The sequence below is a fragment of the Herpailurus yagouaroundi genome, unplaced genomic scaffold (assembly GCF_014898765.1).
Source record: "Herpailurus yagouaroundi ecotype Mexico unplaced genomic scaffold, PumYag 159, whole genome shotgun sequence".
Taxonomy (NCBI): domain Eukaryota; kingdom Metazoa; phylum Chordata; class Mammalia; order Carnivora; family Felidae; genus Herpailurus; species Herpailurus yagouaroundi.
The window spans coordinates 45753577-45774623 of NW_024412400.1; the positions used below are offsets into that span (position 1 = coordinate 45753577).

At 42.8% G+C, this 21047-nt stretch overlaps 1 protein-coding gene across 1 annotated transcript in view; it reads right to left on the minus strand.

Annotated features, from left to right (window-relative positions):
* Positions 1 to 12436, minus strand: part of CLRN1 (clarin 1) — a 39879-nt gene extending 27443 nt beyond the window's left edge. Inside the window, exon 1 of the mRNA XM_040480487.1 lies at positions 12078 to 12436. Within this exon, the coding sequence (XP_040336421.1) occupies positions 12078 to 12330 (253 nt within the window). The 5' untranslated portion in view covers positions 12331 to 12436. The remainder of the gene's footprint in view (positions 1 to 12077) is intronic.
* Positions 12437 to 21047: the final 8611 nt, after the last annotated feature.

The following is a 21047-nucleotide window of genomic DNA, read 5'->3' on the forward strand; positions in this document are numbered from 1 at the left end:
AGAAAGAAAGAAAGAAAGAAAGAAAGAAAGAAAGAAAGAAAGAAAGAAAAGAAAGAAAAAGATTAAATTTCAAAGGACTATTTTAATTGCCTCTGTTTGGCACCTGTGTGGTGTTTGGGACTGTTAACCATTACTTCCTTTTGAAAGTTTCCCCTCTCTCGGTTTCCCCTCTGCTCATTTCCTTTCCAGTTCACTGCCCCTCCTCCTCAGCCTGCCTTGCCAATCCCTCCTCTCTACCCATAAGTATTGGTATTTTCTAAAACCCACTCTTATTCACCTTCTCATTTGATTCCCCTCCCTGGAAATCTTTCCTTCCATTGTAGATCCCACTGCCACCTCTAATCTGCTGATTCCTTCTTCTCTGCCCCTATTCCAGACCTGCTCCCATGACCTCCACATCTGTGCAAGTGATGGACATCACTTGTTGCTGGCCTATAAGTGAACCTCATTAAACATGACCAAAAATAGTGCCCTATTCCCTCTAAATCTCCTCTGTGTTTCTTTTCTCAGTGACTTGCTACAGCTCTCTGTCCTGCAGAAGTCTGGGGTTGGCTTCATGTCGCTAAGGTCTGTTGATTTTTGCTTCGGATTATTTTGGAAATATTTCCCCTCGCTTGCAGCCCTCTGATAATGTTGGTTTGGGCCACCAAATATTGGATGAAGGAGCCTGTGGACTGGCCTCTTCACCTCTCTTTTGGTTTTTTTCCAGTCCATCTTCTACCTTGTCACATACCTGCTTAACACCGTTAAGTGGCTTCCCACTGCCTTCGAGATCAAATTAACTGCGTTGGTTCAGCAAAGTCTTCCATATTCTGGCCACTGCCTTCCTCTCCAGCCTTATCCTCCTTCTCCTTTCTCTCCCGTCCTTTGTACTCTGACCACAATAGGCTCTTCATACCTTGGCTCGCACTATTCCTTTGCTCAGAATGGCTTCCTCCATGCCATTTAGTGAAATCTAAATCTAACTCTTAAGAACTTTCTTCCAGTTTCCTTGTGCCTTGCCCTGACAAAGAATAATTCTACTTCTTGGGGCTGTGTGAATAAAAACAATAATTGTGATAGTAATTAGTGCTATTCAACTATCTACAATTCTGGTTCTTCCCGATTCTGGGCTCATGATAGGATTGCACGTCCCGGCCCCTTTGAAGTTAGATGTGGCTGTGTAACAACCTTTGTCAACAAAGTCTAAGTGGGAGTGGCATGTGTCAGTTACGGGTCAGAGGGTTTACTTGCCAGTGTGAGAGTCTCCACAATTCTTTCTAACAACTGATGGCATTCCAGATGGTGGCTGCACCCTGGACTGGACCTACAGCTGATCTCTGACAAATATGTTCTCTGAGCAAGAGATCAAACTTTGCTGATTTACCTGTGATGTTTGAACTTACTTGTTGTTGAAACGTAACAGTCCATCTTGACTGACGTACTGGTGCAACTTTTATACGTTGCCAGTTATTTAAAACACTCTTGCTAGATTCTTCATTGTTTGTGAACAAGTACCCTCTCTCATTCCTTCATATCTGCAGAGTCTAGAAGAACGCTTAGGCACATTATAGGCCCCAGTGATTTTTTTTTTTTCCTCGGCATGGGGGTGAGGGCGCATAGACTCTAACTTACAGAGAATTTGTGTCTTACATGTAAAGTCATGCTGTTTTCAATAGATCATTGGAGAGTAATAAGAATAAGATAAAAAAAACTATTTGTTTTTACCAACTGCTAAGTATGTTCCTTTATTACTTGCCATTAATTCGTGTTTTATTTGCTGTCTCTAAATGCATGGCTTTCATTTCAGTTGCCTTAAAATTTATTTCTATCTGCTGGTTTCCTCCGTTATATTTTATCTTGAAACTTTGTTCTCCTTTATATCTATTACTGATTCCAGTCTGACAGTCCTATCTTTTATCCTACAGGTCTTGAACAGGAATTTAGTAAGTCCAATCTAAACCTATATTTAGGCATTACCAAGAAGATTAGTTAGAATATCATCCAACACCAAAGCAAGAAGGACAGAGATGCTGCTGGGAAGAGTGACAAATAGCCAGGCCTTAACTGAAAGGTAACATAGCAGGTTGAAAAAAGCATAGCTTTTGTAGTTAGGAAAGTTTAGGATTAGTCTCATTTGGCCATTCACTGCTCATGTGGGTGTCTGGATACCTTGGCTCCCTTCTGTGTAAATGTGAGTAGTGACAGAAATAAGTCAAAGAACTTTTGAGACACACAAGTGAGATCACTTACGTGGATGCTCTATGTCGATTTTAAGTAATCACTTAAATATTTTTTTAACACGATGAGAACGGTAGGGCAGTCATATTTCCACGAAGAGGAGTGGAGGATATAAGAACCCAATGTCTAGAGAGCGTCTGCATTTTCAAGTCCCATGATCAGGCATTGTGGGTGGGTGGGAATTTGGGGCTCACAGGTGGTCAGAGCACTTAACTGTACATTGAGACAGACGATTCCCCTCCCCCATAGGGGTCCCTATGGACATGGAACCCCTGAACACATGGAATTCAGGCAAAGTTTCTATCTTGTAGCCCACACTTTTACTTTTCTCCCCCTCCCTGACCAGGTGGGTGACTATTCCTGTAAATGATCCAGAAACTTTAGATTTATAGCTAATTACTTATTTGGTACCTGTCACACACTTTCCTCAGCATCTGATATATTGTTCTCATTCTCATTTCTATTTCCCTTGTGCCATTTCTTGCACATTCTCTGTAATGACTTCTCTAAAATGATTTTTGGGCCGATGGCACATCTCTAAGGAGGTGATAGTCTCCTGATAGTCTCTTTGGAAGAAGCAGAACCCTTCCACAAGAGACAGGCAGGTGAAGGTCAGAATGTTAGCGTTCTTTCTGGATACAGTGCTGGAGAATGTGGCTTAGATCTTCCACCAAGTTCTGCTGAATTCGGCGGCCTCCCCCACCTCGTCACAGGTGGGGCTGGACACCTGAGAGTCTCCCAGTCCAGGGCAGAGCAGGTTCCCTTATCCTGATCAGGTGGAAAACAGGCTCCTGTAAGTGGTGGGCAGACTCAGAAAGACGAGAAGCCTCTGGGGCTGAGAGCCAAGTATGCTGTTCCTTACTCAAACTCATCAATCAGATCTCACGTTCTCGCTGAGGCCAGGCAGGTGTAGGGCAACTGTGAGACCCTTCATGGAAATAAACAGCTGAAGGAGTGGAAACTAAGGATCCTAAAGCCTCCCACCTGTGTGGAAGCAATGCTAAACACTGCTGTTCCTCTTCCCTGCCCTCCTTCTGGAGGTCTTGTCCTTCCCTTATTTGGGGGACTTCTGATGCCTCACCTGCTTCCACCTGTCTTGGCCACTGGCCACCTCTGTAGTTCTCAGCCTTGGCTACACATCAGAATCTCCCAGGGAGCTTCTCAGCCATCCCACTTCTCAGGCGCCCCTTCCCGAGATCCTGGTTCGACTGGCCTAGGATGGAGCCTAGGTGATTCTATGGTGCAGGTGATTCTAAGGTGCAACCAGGGTTATGGATCACTGACCCGATGGCTTAGGTTTCATCAACCCTTTTCGCCTTTATCTGGCTGGGTGCAGAATGAAGGTAACACCATCTGTGGAGCTCTGGGAACGAAGGCAGGCTCTGATAATGATGTCAGCCATGGTGCAGCAACCTCTTCCTAGATTAAAGCCATGTGGTAGCTTCAGAGGTCCTGTCTTCCTTCTCAACTTGTCCTCCTCCACATAAAAGGTGCGTAAAAACCGTTGTATTTGGCCCCTTGGTGCTCAGCTATTCATTTTCTTGAAAGGGAGTAAGAGAGAAGGTTTCTTTCTTCTTCTGGAAATGCTCTTGATCTGACTTTCGCCTCAGCCCATCTGTGGCCGGTCATTATGAAAATCCAGTAAAAGGCATTCCTTGACATACGCTCAGTGCATTCGCCTCCTTTAATATCCCCCATAAGCTCACGCCTAGGTATTGAGCCAGGCTGCTTTCTGACAGCTGCCGTGGTCAGGGAGAATGAAATCCGTGACCCCAGCACTTAAGAGGAGGAGACCTCACGGTAAGATAGAACCGTCTAATATGCCATCTTTTCAGTACCGCGCCTGAATTCCTCTCAGCTGAAGTGTATCTACCTGACTCAACCCAATTCAGAGGCAGCCCCGTCAGTGAGTCTTAATCACCCACGGTGGCTGAGGGACGACAGCTGCTTTGGCGCATATGTGTCTCTGATAACAGAACCCATTTGACTGCTCCTAATCCACAGGGTATGATTATGTTGGGGTAATAACTCCTGAGAATGGCTTTGCTACAATTATAACACGCTGAGAGGGAGCGAAATACGAATCCTGCATAAATTAGTCTGCCAGGTACAGTTTGCTATTAGTCAGCTCTATCCTACCTGTAATAAAAGTGTATCATCTCCCAACCAGTCTGGGTGTTTACAGGCGTGACCGGGTGAAAGACTTACTTGTCATTGTTTAATTTAAATAAGTTTTGTTAAAAAAAAAAAAAAGTCTTTAATTTTATGAAATCCCTGATCTACTTCAGAGATAAAAACGAGCTTTTGTTTTTCACTTTTTAAAAATGAGATTTTAATTTATGCTCTAATTCTAATCCACTGGCTCCTAATAAAATACCAGTTTTTGAAGTTAACCAAATGCTATGTACCTGCTTTTCTTTTTATCTCTGCCTCTGTTTTCAACCCTCAAGACACCTCAGAAAAGAGCCTGCCATTTTGGTGAAATAATTATTGTGGTCAAGTAAGTAATTCTGAAGATCATACCATGAAGGGTTTCGTTGGCGGTGATCTTAAGTCAGCCAGCCACAGGAGCAGTCAGCTCCCTCTGCTTTCAACATAAATTATCAACATTAATGTAATATAATTTCATAACCCAAAGATTAGCCATAAGCATGTGACCCGCTCAACCTAGATTATTAAGCAGACTTGGCTTGACTGTTTTACCTTCCAAAGGTCAGAGGTCGAGGCTGAGACATTAGGGCCACTGGAATGTGAAATAAAGAGGCAGTGAATGAGCCCAAGTCGCTAGGCCAAGGACCATCGTCATATTGATATACAAGATTTAGCTCTTGTGATGTCCCCATGTCATTGTTGAAATGGATGGTGAAACTGAAGTTTGCTCTTATATTTTCTTCCTTGCTTTGTGTTCTTTTTGCACATTGTAAGGAGACAGACGTGGCAGAAGAATAATCGCGATCTATCATGCATCTGAATTTTAGTCTCAGGCTGGCTACCTACTAGATCTGTGACTTTGGGAAGTCCTGTGACCTGAGTTTACAGTTTCCATTTTTGTTCAAGGGGGAATGGCATCAGAACACGTCCCAAAGGGGTGGAGGTGATATATGCAAAATGCCTGGCACCTATCAGGCACCCAGTAAATGGGCAGCGGAAATAAGTGTTTTTAATTCTGTGTTGTCCAAACATCCTTGGGGAAGATACCCACAGCTAGTCAAAGAGAAAGCACAAGAGCAAATTGTAAAAATGATTTGGAGTCCTGCTCCGACAGGTGAAGTTCACACACACCAGGGTTAAGTTCCAGAAGCCCCACCTGGGACCTATTGCACGGAGCTTCAGATGCAGCCCCGTCAGCCTTTGCTTCATGGCTCAGGAGAGCCCAGGTGATGACTTTACTGGCTATTAGAGTAGAGAGTAATTTAAAGTAAAGGAAGGGGTGTGTGTGTGTGTATGCGCTTGTGTGCATGCATGTGTGCAAAACTATAGTCCTCAAACGAGGCTAATTCTGTGAGGGATTTTTCCTGGTAAATAGCCTTTTCTATGTCTTTGCCTGGAAAAAAGGTCATTTCCTGGCCTAGGCAAGGAGAGAAGTTCCTTTCCTCAACAGCATCTTCCCATATTTCTCACCAATTGGAGGATGATTTCTGCTTCAGTTCCTCCTTTGGGTAAAGAATCCCCTGAGAGTACGAAACACGCTGGTCGTTCCTAATTTCTTGCCATTATCAGTTGATGAAACCAAATGCAAGAAAGAGGAGTTTTTCAGGGAGGATGGCAGAGAAATTTCTAGGAAAAATAGAGAAAGGGAAAAGTGGAGGAAATAGGAGTTCAGCCTCTCACTGTATTTTGACTTCCCTTTTGCTTTCTCAATAACCCCATCTAGTCTGTTTGGGTGTTTGTGGCTGCCCCTGCTCGCTGCAACCCCAGCAACGCACCTCTTTAGAATTCCAAAACATTCCATTTTTTTTTTCTCCTTCATTAACCCGTAGTTTTCTACACAAAAAGTAAAAGCTTTTGACTGGGAAGAAGAGGGGCATTCACTTTGATAATAAAATTCATTTGGGTCCTGATACATGGTAGGTATTTCAGAATACTTTAAAAATCATGAGATTTGAGGACCAAAGAGTAAAGGCACACAAAACTCACAGCTTCCGACAATGGTGGCTGCAATGTGTCAGTGGAGGCTTCAAGCGACAGAATAGAAGGGTCAAGCAATTTTAAAGCCGGAAGGACCTTGCCGAGAACAGCCAGCCCCTCATTATATAGATCATAAAGCGTTTGAACTAGAAGAGATGTTAGAAATCACCTGGTTTCACCTCCCATTTTACAGATGCAAGAACTGAAAACCAATGAAATGTGATGTGCTCCAAATCTAATCCTCGGTGAGTGACACAGACCTGCCACAAACCCAGGTTAATCCCGATAGTGTCTGTTTACCGCGCATTTATTAAGCACCTCTCTGTGACGTGCACCGTGTGGGTCCTGCTTGAGGGAGTTCCGGGATGAATGATACCGAACTCCTGCCTTCTGGGGGCTGAGGGTCTCCTTGCAGAGAAATACACTTTCTCAAATACTTATAATCCAAGGTGATTTGAATAGAGCGACTATCAAGGTCTGGGAAGGACAAATCGGGAAACCATTATTAAGCTGAGAGAAGTTGAAGATTTTCCCCTTTATACCAGTGCTGCTTAACAATCACTTTTGTTGAATGGGAGGAAAACAAAAAGTCTATTTGCTGGACTGTTTTAATGAGTGAATGAGACTAGACAACAGGGTCCTGAGCTAAAAGGCGGGAGGACCCATGCAAGCTAGGCGAAATGGTACAAATGGCTGTCTTCCCTCTGCCCTCCTACCAGGTAGGCTTCCCCGCTGAACTCCATAGCTTTCCCTCCCACCAGACCATCCGTTAAGGAAGGGGGGGTAGGCACTGTTACTAGAAGGAGGTACCATCAAAGACCTTTGCGGCTCTGCCGTGGGCAGGCAGGGTGATAGGAGACATGTGGGATGTGCAGGATGGTGACGAGAGGAGCCCCTGGGTCCTTCCAGGTGGGGGAGCCACACTTGCAGGAAACCATGAAGGTACAGTGCCAACTCTCAGTAACAGTGGCAGAAACTGAGTCCCGACTATTCTACCCCAAGATAGTAGGTTTGAGAAGCCACCTGCTTGCCGACACAAGTAGTTTCAACATCCCCTCTGTAACCTGGGTGATGTGCCTCATTTGGTAAAGAAACTCTGCTTTCTAAAAATATGAAGGGGGGGGGTGGTGGTGCCTGGGTGGCTCAGTTAAGCGTCTGGCTCTTGATCTCAGCTCAGGTTATGGTCTCAGGGTCCTGAGTTCAAGCCCTGCATTGGTCTCCGTACTGGGCATGAAGCCCACTTAAAAAAAACATGAGATTTTTGGGGCGCCTGGGTGGCACAGTTGGTTAAGCATCTGACTCTTGATCTCGGCTCAGGTCATGATCTCACTGTTCGTGAGGTCAAGCCCCACATCGAACTCTGGGCTGATGGTGCAGAGCCTGCTTGGGATTCTGTCTCTCCTTCTCTCTGCCCCTCCCCCACTTGTGTGGACTTTCTCTCTCTCTCTCTCTCTCAAAATAAATAAACTTAAAAAAATATGAAGTAAGTTAAATCTCTGTTAAGCTTTTTAACACATTTTCAATCATAAGGTCTCAATTAAAATGCTTTTAAAAGTATGACTAAAGTTGCAATCTGTGATCCATGATTGGTGAGATCTTATTTTTCACATTCCAAAAAAAAAAAATTCCATATGTTTTTACCAGCTCATTGAACTATCTTGGCAATAAATAGACCAGCATATCTAGGAATGATTGATACCATATGATTCTTGGGTATCCTATTTTGATGATGCTCTACACTGTTTCCAAGCACCAAAACAGAAACCCACCCGCACATACTAAGCTCAAAACTGGCAGTTTTTGTCTTGATGGCTACAGTACGAGTTGAAACATCATCATTAAAATTTTACAGGTGACATATCAGGAAAAATTAAGCCCACTGGTTGTGTTTCCTTGAAAGGAAAACAGCCCTTCATCATAATGAATGAAATTGTGTGCTAGGTATGAATGCTAGTGACCTCTAGAAAATGAAGCGCTGACCCATAAGTGGATGAGAATCAGCCAGAGTAAACGAGGCAGAAGTTTTCCCGGCATAACTGTGCATGCTGGCAGGAAAGATTCTTGTTATAATTAAAAGAGATAGAGTGGTCAGTAGGGAACGTTTAATAGGAACAAACATGACAACAGTGCCTGACGGTTTTTCTGCTCCATTCCTTATCCTCATGTTGCACTATATATCTGGGTTTTAAAAGTGACACATGGCACTGCCCGTAAAAATAACACGTACACTTGTGCAGCAGAACCAAGCAAAAATTCATTTAGAATATGGACACTGTCAACGCCCAATTTACTCAGAGTAAATCTCTAGCTGAGTTTGCACTGTCCAGTTGTGATAGCTATTAGCCACATTGAAATGGCTGGTGAGCCCTTGAAATGTGGCTAGTTTGGATGGAGGCATGGTGTAAGTTAAAATATACACTAGATTTTAAGGACTTAGCACAAAAAAAGTAAAATATCTCTTACGTTGACTACATGTTAAAATGACAGTATTCTGGGTTTCTTGGGTTAAAGAAAAATGTCATCGCAATTCATTTCACTTGTTTCCTTTACTCCTTTTTTCTAGTATGACTACTAGAACATTTAAAATTACATATGTGGCCTGCGTATTGTATTTCTGTTGACCAGTGCTGATCTAAATGAAAAGTTTGGTCAGCGAGGTAGCATTTAGCAATCCCACAGAACCGAAATGTAAATCTGTATTAACTGATGCTGCCTCCACAGCGCGAAGAACCGGGTCACGAAGCGATTGATAGTTGGACGAGCTGCCTTTTCCATTCCTCCTACATTGGAAAGTTCCTTCAATCCAAATGTTTGCTTAATAACTTTTCTAAGGGGAATATGAGAAAGGGAAAAGTTCTGGGAAGTGAGTTGTGCCCTAATCATAACTTGGGCTCTGGAAGAAACAGGAAAGAATCATCTACCCTGAGCTCTCTGGGGGCTCTACATTTTGCTCGAAGGACGCCATTATTGAGAAAACAGGGTTAGGCCTCCCATTCTCTTACAGTAACAGGACTACACTTTTCTCTCAGGCGAATGATCTGAGGGCTCTCTTCCTTCAAGAATGCGTTGTTAGAACGTCACTGACAGGGTGATGGCATTTTGAACGTGAAGATATGGACCGTGAAGCCTTCCTGTAGCAGGAGTGTCAATTCAGTGCAGGATGTTCGAAAGGCATATTGGTGAGGAAGTTTTTATCACTGAGAGGGCTGCTTGTTTCAATAAGCACTATGCAGGGCACCTGGGTGGCTCAGTTGGTTAAGCGACGGACTCTTGATTTAGGCTCAGGTCATAATCTCCTGGTTCATGAGATGGAGCCCTATCGGGCTCGGTGCTGACAGTGCAGAGCCTGTTTGGGATTCTCTCTCTCTCTCTCTCTCTCTCTCTCTCTCTCTCTCCCCCTCTCTCTGCCCACCCCCGCTGTTGCCCTCTCTCTCTCTCTCTCTCTCTCTCAAAATAAACAAACATTTAAGAAAATTAATGAGCATTATGCTTTTTAGGGAATCCAGTATTCACTTTTCCTAACTTTCTCTTGTGTTCCATTGAAAGAGATACTTCTAAGCTTAGGCAGCAAAAGTGATACTGTAGGTATACTTTGCAGGGTCTCATTGAAGTTAATGAGGTTTTGGGGTGCCTGGGTGCTCAGTCGGTTAAGCATCCAACTCTAGATTTTGGCTCAGGTCATGGTCTCATGGTTTGTGAGTTCAAGCCCCACCTCGGGCTCCATGCTGGCAGTGTGGAGCCTGCTTGGGATTCATTCTCTCTCTCTCTCTCTCTCTCTCTCTCTTTCTCTCTCTCAAAGTAAATACATTAAAAAAAAAAAAAGAAATTAATGAGGTTTTAACACGTCTGGGGTAGAGATAGGTTACACAGAGAGGCTGTCACCACAGAACAGACTAACAAATGTAAGATCTTCTTAACGAGGGTGGGGGGAAATGTTCAAAGTATCACAAGGACAAATGAAATTCTGTCATAGGTGAAGGTATTGTCTAAACCCCACGACTCTATGAGTCCGCACAAAAGCAAAGGGTAGGCCACCTGACTAACACAACGGCGTCACAGACAGAGCTAGCAGAGGACACGGCCATGAAAACTATTCATCAAACCGCTGAGGCATGTGGCTTTGTGAGGATTAAATAAGACAAAACACGCTTCGTGCTTCATGTCTTGTAAGTGTTCACAAAACCTACCGTTTGAAACCTGTCCTATGGTATGAGTAAAGCTGATCTCTGTTTCACTGTACAAAATGCAAAGGCTCCAGAAAACTCACTGTATGGTCCCTGCTTTTGTCTAAATTCATGTGTGAGAAGCTTTCCTCTCGCTTTTTAGCTGTCAATGAATGAGAGTTACCTAATTCCACTCATCTTTTTTCCTCTTTTATTTTTTAATACAGTTGCAAATCATGTGATCTACTTTGTTCTTTTTTCCCCCCAAGGACAGCTAAGCAACTTTAACAGCCCCATTACCTTAATGAACTGAAGCCATTCAGCGAAAAGAGTTGGTATTCACTTCATCAAATCTAGTGGATGATAATTTTCCGAAAAGCTAAAGACTAATTCTTGAGGATTTTTTGGAGCCCTGTGACAATTTGTATCACCTAATAACCTATATGAGTGAAAGTTGGTGTCCAGTGACTGCAAAGAAGATAGAAGGAATGTTGCAGAAATATAAATAGGCCAGCACTGAAATTTAATTAGACACTGCATATGTTAATAATAAATTCAATTAATTTAGCTTTCTACCTATGCTAGAGAAAAAAAAAATACCCAGGCAAAATAATAATTCATTTTAAATGCCTCACTTGGTAACCTCCTTTCCTGAAGAGTGATTTATGCAGTAATTTACTGGCTGTTTCTTCATAAGATTGTTCCAAACCAGCCCTTTTGAAATAATAATAATTTCTGAATGTGTGTTGTGAGAGATATAACAAATGCCTTCTTATTAATTTTCATTTAATGAGTTGCCTATTCACATGGTAATTTTTTAAAAATTCTCTTCTTAAGATAAACAGGTTATAAATACTGTGGGTAACACTTCCATCTCACAAAAATCGAACAGAAAACCCATCTCATATTCTCTACATGATTTGAAGGTCAATCAGTTGCAAATTTTCTATCCTAAATAGGCATCTGTTTCTTTCCCAGTTAGCATAGCAGATCTGCTTTAAATTCCAAAAGCCAAGTGATTCACATTGGTGAAAGAAGAAAAAAAAATATTAGCAGCAGGAAAGGTGCTATCAGGGATAAAAGAGGGATAGATGGGGTACAAAGTCATGAGCAAGGTGGAAAAGAAGTTAGAGTTGCTTAAGGACCCATGACACTGACCTTTTTGTTTTGTTTTAAGAACAAAAAGAAGATCGTCTCTTACAGCTTTCTATTTGTCCAAGTTGCCCCCCCCTTTAAAAAGATACCAAAATTTCTAGCATAAATATTAATGTTTAAGAGAATTTAATTGCTTACCTTCTCAAAAAGCTTAATTCCATACCAACTCATTAACTATATATTGTCATAATAAAAACAGAATAAAATAATAAGAACAAAATAGTAAAAAGTAGGAAGAAGAAATTGCTCACAAGAGTCCTAGGTATTTCAAATGGTTCACGTCTGTTTTAAGAGGCTTGTAATAGACAGGGCAAGGCTCTTAAAAATAATTCCTTCTTAAAAGTAATTCCTTGTAACAATTGGGAGAGCGCGCCTAAAGTATTAAATAATTCAAATGCAATTGTTACTTACGTGAGAACCGAAAGGGCCTCGCTCCCAGCCCGCACTGCCTCACACCCTCTCCGTGGAAAAGCCCGTACTGCATTTCTCCCATGAACTTGTCCAGCTCCTGCCCAGAGGCATTGACGAGCAGAGCCCCTGTTTTGCAGAGGAAGGTGGCTTTGATCCACAACGGTGTCCCCAGGGCTGTCACAACTCCAAGGGCGCACACGAAGCTTAACACCCCAGCCATACAAAAAATGACTTTCTTTTGTTGGTTTGGCATGATGAGAAATGGCTTTTGTGAGAGTGAGGTCTAAAGAGGAGACTTTTGTGACTGATGAGAAGTGACTGCCCCTTTGGCTGCATTTATTGTAGAAGCTGAATGGACAGATCCCGGCCACAGAGGCACCTTCACCCTCAACGGTGGTTCTCGTCAGTAGAATGGCAGGATATGGAGACTTCTTCATCATACTTACTTGACTTCTTTCCTGCTGCTGCTTCTCTCTAATTTGGAAGCTTTGGACTAAGAGTCTGTAAAATAAAACTCTTTCATGCTGCCTTCGACAATCTCCTCTTGTGTCACTTGGTAACAAAGGTCTAAGATAACAGATGGAGTCCTCCCTGTAACTTGATAAATGCCTCCCCTTTCCTCAGCCTTTTGTCTGATTGGATGAGTTGAAACTTTCAGAAACAGGCTTGGCTCCTATGGCAGATTTTCAGCAACCTGAGAAGTGCATTTTTTGATGTGTTTCTGTTTTCATTTTTGATGGGGGCTGAAGAGGCGTGTGGACAGAAGAAGAACATATATGTATTTCTTGGTAATTAATTGATTTTGGAAAATGTTAATGTAACAGGATAAAATATTGAACTGAGTTGGGTTCTGTGTCAATATGAAGTGCCCTAGACCAACCATCAGGGCCTGTCCCCCTAACTCCTTTTCTTCCCAATCCATGATTTGGAATCATAGAAAAGTTCATTCCAATTTTTCCTGGGGCACAGGTGCAAATATCTAGTTTTCTAAAAGCTTTCCTTCAAAATGCTTTGCTGCTTCAGGACTCTAGCAAGGAAATGAGGTTCTGGGTCTGAGAAATATCTGAATCTATAAAGAAGAGAAGGGCACTGTCATGGAAAGAAGAGATTGTGTTCATATAGTCTGCTCTAAGAATTCACCACAGGGTACCTGGGTGGCTCAGTCAATTAAGTGTCCAACTCTTGATTTTGGCTCAGGTCATGATCTCATGGTTTGTGAGTTTGAGCCCTGCATTGGGTTCTGTACTGACAGCATGGAGCCTGCTTGGGATTCTCTCTCTCTCTCTGCTTCTCTCTCTCTCTCTCTCTCTCAAGTAAATTAAAAAAAAAAAAAAAAAAAAGGAATTTACCACAGAAAAGCAAGGGTCCTAGGAGAAGTCATCAGAGAGACAAGAGACAAATTCATGAGCAAGATTAAATAGCAAGTAAGTCAGGTTACATCGTTAATGTCTGAAAACTAACGTCGAGAACTTAGTAACAAATTTTTACCTCAGCATTTCTACTGAGATTTTCCCTTCAGACACAGAATGTGTGTGTGTGTGTGTGTGTGTGTGTGTGTGTGTGTGTGTGTGTTTACTGAGTATCTATTGTATGGCACATTATTGTGCTAGGCTCTGACCCAGAGCCTAACTTCTAGTGAGAACTTAGTATGCATGGTATATTGCTCAGTATTTTACCTAAATTATATTATTTAGTCCTCACAATCACTGTATGAAGTGATGATGAAAATGATATCTCCATTTTATAGATAAGGAAACTGAGGCTCAGAGAGACCCAGCAACTTGCCCAAGAGAGTAATGGAGCTGGGATTCAAATCCAGGTGTTCTCATTTTGAGGTTTATCTGCTATCCTGAGCAAAGCCCTTGGCCTTGAAGAGAAGACAAGCTCTTCATCTTGGGTTGTATTGGGCTGGGAGTAATAAGGCAGAGCAATCCTCACTAATTGTACATCTTGGATGCTTGGAGAACACAGGTATCTTCGAACAGAATTTTCCCACTTGGTCAAAAGCACATATTGATGCTGGTTTCTATTCTCTTGATCCACTTTTAAGCATGTCAGCTTAAGAGAAGTTAATAACGGAAGATGTATTTTATGCCACTGTCAGCATAAGTGAATCTCAAGGTTATGTGCACTTTGAGGGGGACTTTACGTACAGTCTTGGACTTCCTGGCACAGCTACCCTCTCTTAGTAGCTTCCAGAGGCTATCTTGTTGTTGTTTTGATTTTTTTTTTTTAATGTTTGTTTATATTAGAGAAAGAGCAGGGGAGGGCAGAGAAAGATGGAAAGATGGAGACAGAATCTGAAGCAGGCTCCAGGCTCTGAGCTGTCAACACAGAGCCTAACTCGGGGTTCAAACTCACGAGCTATGAGATCATGACCTGAGCCGAAGTCAGATGCTTCAGCGACTGAGCCACCCAGGCGCCCCCAGAGGCTGTCTTGTGAAAGATAGACAAGTAAGTATAGAACTGATCCCAAAATGCCCGTGGCCCTTCAGAGGAGGAAGGGGGCAACATAAACCACGACCACAGAAAAACAGAGCACACACTAGTTTCCAAAGAGGCACTCAAAATTAAGTTTCCAATCTAAGTAAGCTTTTTCATTTCATGTAACTTGACACCCACAATAAACAACTCACCACAGGTTATTTGCCCTCCCAATGAATTCTTCGCTGGATTTCGAATAATTGTCATCATTGTCCAGTAATGAAACAAGGGAGCAGCAGTGCCCCCAAGAAGCGGTTATCTGGGGTTACATGTGCTACACCCATTCTAGAAACCTTAGTTTGAGATGTTGAAGAAGAGCTATGCTAATTAAATCAGCATATTCTGTAATTGGAAGAGGCAGAATATTTCCAAGCCTGGGGGCAGAAATTATTTACAACGTAATCAATACTATGAGTACATCTATGGAAAGGCTGTGGTAAGAGAGGAGTCGTTAGCATGGGGCAGTGGTTTAATGTGAACCAAACCCCAACCCATGGTATGGTAAGCGATCCAGGAAGATAAGCCTTGACTGGATATAGAGAGCAGTTAGATCACACCAGTTCTTAAGTGTGCCTCAGCCTACAGTGGGGTTTTCCCTGATCCGTAGAAACAGAAGAAAAAGAAATCCAACATAGTTCTTTTATTGTAAAATTATGTCCTTCTTAATCTTTGTTAAAATTTCCTTTCTTTAATGAATAGTGATCATTAAATACATCCTCACTTGGCAAATTAAAAAAAATTGGCAGGGTGCCCAGGTGGCTCAGTCGGGGAAGCACCTGACTTTGGCTCAGGTCATGACCTCACGGCTGGTGAGTTCCAGCCCTGCGTTGGGCTCTCTGCTATCAGTGCAGAGCCTGCTTCAGATCCTCTTTCTCCCGCTCTCTCTGCCCCTCCCCTGCTTGCTCTCTCTCTCTCTCTCTCTCTCTCTCTCTCAAAAATAAACATTAAAACAATTTTTTTTAATGGCAAACTTCTATCTGTTCCGAGTTTAAACAACCAACCAACCCACGGTCTATAGTGTGCAAAAGCATGGACCCCTGTGTGGAAAGGATGAGGCCTCAGGCTCATGGCAACCTGCATAGACAACATCTTCTGCTCTGACCCAGTGATTCTCTGCCTTGACTGCCCTTTGGAATCATTGGAGGAGACTTTTAAAATACTAATGTCTGGGCCCTAATCCTTGAGATTCAGATTTATTTATTTTAGGGGATGGCCTCAGTGTTGAAGCACCTTGGGGAGTTGCAGGGGGCAGCCAAGGTTGAGAACGAGGGCTCTTCTCACACAGCTGCCTTCTGATTGCTGACTAGGGTTCACAGGTATCTCAGTGCTGGAGTGCATGCACACATGAACATTCAGACACCAGAGAGAAATTTCCTTACTGTAAATTAATAAATTGGTACAACCATTTACAGCTCAAATTTCCTGAATTTTGTTCCGCACTAAGATCATGATCTTGTCAAAATGTCCCGATGGGTCAGGTTTCAGCCTATCTCAGACTAAAGCCTCGGCCCCAGATCACAGATTTACCCCAAATCACCATGAGAATGTCAACGGTGATATCTTCTGGTTGTGAAGCAGTCCCTCTCGGGTCTTACGCCCACCCCACCTCCTCTCTGCAGCTTCCTTTCAAACTTCAATATCAACCACCCACCGGCTGCATAGTAGTGTATGTGATCCACCCTCTGAGAATGATAGAATAGAACCTGGCAGTCATTATGCCTGACAGCCTCCTTTTGAAATTTCATCTTCAATGTCTTGAATGACAGTGATGACACCATTTTCCTTGCAGTCTCTCTGAGAATTTGAGTCATTAATGTCAGCAAGTTTTCACCAAGTATCCTACTGAAATCTTTACTTCTCTCAATCTTAACAGCAGTACATTTGGTAACATATGAAAATGGAACTAGGCCTTTTCTACCCTCCCTCCTGACCCCTTCCAGGTGCTGGTCGATGATAGAATTCTCCAGTGAGACCGGAAACGATATAGACAAAAGAGTACAATTGCAGACTATGCTTTTGCTTTCAGTATATCGTTTATGAGTCTTCTCATACTAATTTGGCTTCATTGGGTTTCCCTTATGGCTATTCAAAAACAAAAAAACAAACAAACAAACAAAAAAAAGGCCCAATTCCAAAGACATGGGAATTCTCATTGATTTGCTCCCTAAGAGTAAGAGACAGCATGGCACCATGAGGAAAGAGCACTGGGTGGAGAGGAAGATATGACCCAGGGTCCAACACTAAAATTAAGAATTCCCTAATTACTCTGGCATTCATTTTACTCCTTTATGAAAAGAATGGTCTTGGCTACATAGGCAATTCTTAAATTATTTTTAGCCAGAGAAACCATTTCCTCAACTGAACTTTTGAGTGGAGTAAGAGATAAAAATTGAGCTTCTAGGGGTGCCTAGGTGGCTCAGTCGGTTGAGCACCCGACTTCGGCTCAGGTCACGATCTCAAGGTTTGTGAGTTCGAGCCCCGCGTCGGGCTCAGGGCTGACAGCTTGGAGCCTGGAGCCTGCCTCAGATTCTGTGTCTGCTTCTCTCTCTGCCCTTCCCCTGCTCCTACTCTGTCTCTTTCTCAAAAATAAAGAAACATTAAAAATGTTTTTAAAAATTGGGCTTCTATACTGGAAGGGGTGGGGATGGAGGAGGTCTGCTGCGGACTCTCCTCACTCCTTTTTCCCTAAGAGCCGCCACTTGCAACCCTAGAGTCAGCTCAGAGACAATGATGGGCATGGGCCAGGCGATCCTTGAGTTGCCTTCTAACTAAAATTTTTTTGCCAGTTATAGAATTCGAATATGTCTATTTGCTAGATTATTTTTTTCTTTGCTGTACTCACCTGTCAGCTATTATAGAATATTGTATTGCCTAGAGACACTAGGTGGTTGATTATTCCAATTATTAATTTTTAGATTTTTTTTTAATGAGAGTTTCTGGGTTTTGTCCAATTTGTCGCTGGTAAAGCTGATTTTGATTTTCTTCCAAATGGATCATTATACTCCAAGGCCTCTCTGAGAGGGATTCAACAAGGGTTTATCAAGCTTCCTATTCTAAGACAAGAGGCCTTTGTGAATCTATCCCATTTTTCTCATCTTTAGAGCAAAATCTGGCAAATTTGATTGACGTTTCTTGACTGATTCAAGTTGCTGGTGATCCTCAAGTAGCATTGTAATTCTCTAATGACTGAAAGGGGTAAAAAAAAAAAAAAAAAAAAAAAAACACACTCCACAGAAAGAACTGATTGATTTATTAGGGGAGAAATTACCACATGTGCTAGACCTTGATTGCAGCTAATATTTGTAGAGCTAATTGCTTGAACTAGAGGATTAAAAGGGTTGAGGAAAGGGAAGAAAAAGAAAACAAAGTTCTTTCAGAATACAGATGAAGTCACAGTGGATTTGGACTGAGAGGGTGAATTCAGTGCAGGGATTTTCAGGGTTGATGATGGTTATGAGGACATTTAAAGTAAGTGCAAGAGCTGGGCTTCTGTGACAGAGAGCAGCCACAGAGAAAGCCTAAGTAGAGGAAGGTTGTGATCCTGTCAAAGAAGATGTGTGACCACACCCTCTGATTTTTCTGTTTCTTGTTGGTATCTCGTACAGAGACTATGGTGATACTTAAGCCTCAATTTAGCAGAATCCTGACCTATTCTGGGAAGGAGGGAAAAGTGACCTAAATAAGTGAAGAAGGAAGGCACCAGTTGAGACCCCCTCCTTTAATAATCATAGATGGAGGGGCACCCGGATGGCTCAGTCGGTTAGGCATCCTACTTCAGCTCAGGGCATGATCTCACAGTTCATGAGTTCGAGCCCTGCATCGGGCTCTGTGCTCACAGCTCAGAGCCTGGAGCCTGCTTCGGATTCTGTGTCTCCCTCTCTCTCTGCCCCTCCCCTGCTTGCTCTCTCTCTCTCTCTCTCTCTCTCTCTCTCTCTCAAAAATAAACATTAAAAAAAAAACTTTAAAAAAATAATCATAGATGGACTGAATTCCTAGTAGGGAGAAATCAACAATAATTCTCACTGATATAACCTGGGGTAGATGTGTTGCAATGGTAAACTTTGGAGCAGTTTGATTCTGCCATTACTATTATTGTATAAATGTTTTCTTTTGTGTGGGTGTGTGACACTTAAAATACTGACAATTTCTTTGATGATTTACATCAAAATAATAGTAGCAATGTTAACAAAAATATAATTCCTACTGGGGTTTATCCTATGTGCTTTCCATGTGTCAACTCCTTTCTTTTCAGACACACTGGGGCAATTATTAGATTTCCTGCCCCTCCTTTGTTAAGATATTCCAAGTAATACAATAGTTCAATTTTTAGTCAGACAGATAAAAAGTCTCCTGAAATATTCTCATAATGAAGAGCTGAATAATAGTACAATTGGGTGGATTTATATCATATCAAGTCTCCAGAAATAATGAGTATTGACTTATGGAGCTATGCTAGCAAGAGAGACCTTTAGACTGATTCACCCAGACATTACTATCAGAGACTCACATAAAAACAGAGGTTGTATCTCATCCAAACACTTAGCTTCCTATCAAACCTTTATTTGAGCACTGACCATGGACAGAGACAGTTAAAAATAAGAGATGACCAAAAAGAGATTCAAGATTATCTGCATGTTCCAAGGATGGGATCAAAGCAACAAGATATCCTCAGGATTAAAAATATAATTGCCTGGGGAAATCTGGGTTGGCAGGCCTTCATGTGAGAAGACAATTAGCTAGACAATGAGCTCCACAGGAGCCAACGGTGTGAAATGACAATTCCAAGTATTACTGCACTGAGGCATCATCAGCCTTTGGGTTGATTGCCCAGCTCTGGGTCTTTTCTTTGAGAAATTCCTTTTAATACCCTGATAGAAAACTCTATGGCAGCCACCTTTGCACTATGACTCATGCTTTCCAGTCTACTGTGATTAGGAATAGATGTCCGGACTAATCAGAATCCATCTGCTGAGGGTTGAGAAGTGGTACCCAAAGACACAAGGTCAAAGTATTGGAGGCCAGTCCGCAGAGAGAAGGAGGGAGAGTCTCTTCCCATAAAGAAGGCCTTGAATTGCCCTCTCTCCCCAGTCTGACTGCTCAGTGTTTCTACCACCTGTCACCCTTCTCCTTCCTAGAAGTCAAAAGGCGGGCTTTGCTTTCAAAGCATTCTTACTCTTTTACCTGTTTGTTTGCTGAGAACTTTCCCAGGAAGCACCAATTTCAGTTCTTCCCACCATCTGGTTGTGGGTGCAGCGCCCCAGGTGAGACTGGCTGGACAGTCACGTGAGTGAAGGACGAGCAGTGGCTGCCGCAGATCCCACGTGTGGTCTGTGAGCACATGCATATTAGTGCCACCTGTCCCCTGTCCCAGAGCCTCTGTGTCCACCAGTGCCCTAGCTCTATGGGAGCTTCCCCTCAGGCTGGTCTTGTCTGATCCCTCTTTCATCAGGGATGGACACTCCCCTTACATGTGGTCACTACCTCACAGGCGCCCAAGGTCTCACCCTCCAAGGGAGGACCCCCAAGAATCTAGACTGCTGAACTTCCTAGGATTGACTTCAACAGAAGGGGGTGGGGAGGCCTGAACAGAGTCCTGGAGCAAAGACAGGCGAGACTCCTGTGCATGCATGCATGCTGGCAGCGTGCTGATTGCTGTCCCGTGGGAGCTTCATTAGTCGCCATGAGAAGGATGGCATAACAGTGTGATAATGGGACTTGATTTCCATTCTGGGCCCTAGCTGCAGCCCATGTTCCCAGTACACCCTTTCCTGAGTACTGTGTCCCTCCCTCTTCACTTTCCCAGACAGCAGTGTCTCTTAGCAAATCTGCAAGTGATATGTATACATGCCCTACTCAGATCTTTTTCTTCCCCCACTCAGGGTAGATCACACATGAATTAATCCTTCAAATGTCTTTCATTCTACCATAGCTACTCATATTCTCTCTCTCTGTCTCTCTTTCTTCCTCAGTCTAATTAGCAAAAATAAATATTTTGTCCATCCATGAGAAGATCCTGAATGAAGTGCGTATTTATGAACCTTAGAAAACCAGCACTATCTCCTTGGATGGCAAAACATAGGCTAGTCACTAGGGCATGAAGTGTTAAAACGAAACGTTTTAAGCCCAGTGGCCAAGACACTTCACTAAGTACTTACAAAGCAAGGCAAAATTTCAAGGTTAAAAATCCCTTTCCAGGAAATTCAGATTGAAATGAATATAAGATCTCTATTAATTTTCCAGCGCCTGTGCATATATTCTCTGTGCATGGTCCTTATTTGAAAAATAATAAAGGCATATTATAGACAAGGCAATGTAGAGGGTTATGAATGCCTTATCTGTAAAGTCTCTTTCCAAGATGAGCAGCCACAGATGGGGAAGGGGGTGGTAAGCGCTGGGAAACCCAAGCTGGATTGGGAGTAGCCTGAGAAATCACCATACTTGGGAGCCAAAACTCTTTGACTTGTCATGTGCTGAAAATCACCAGTA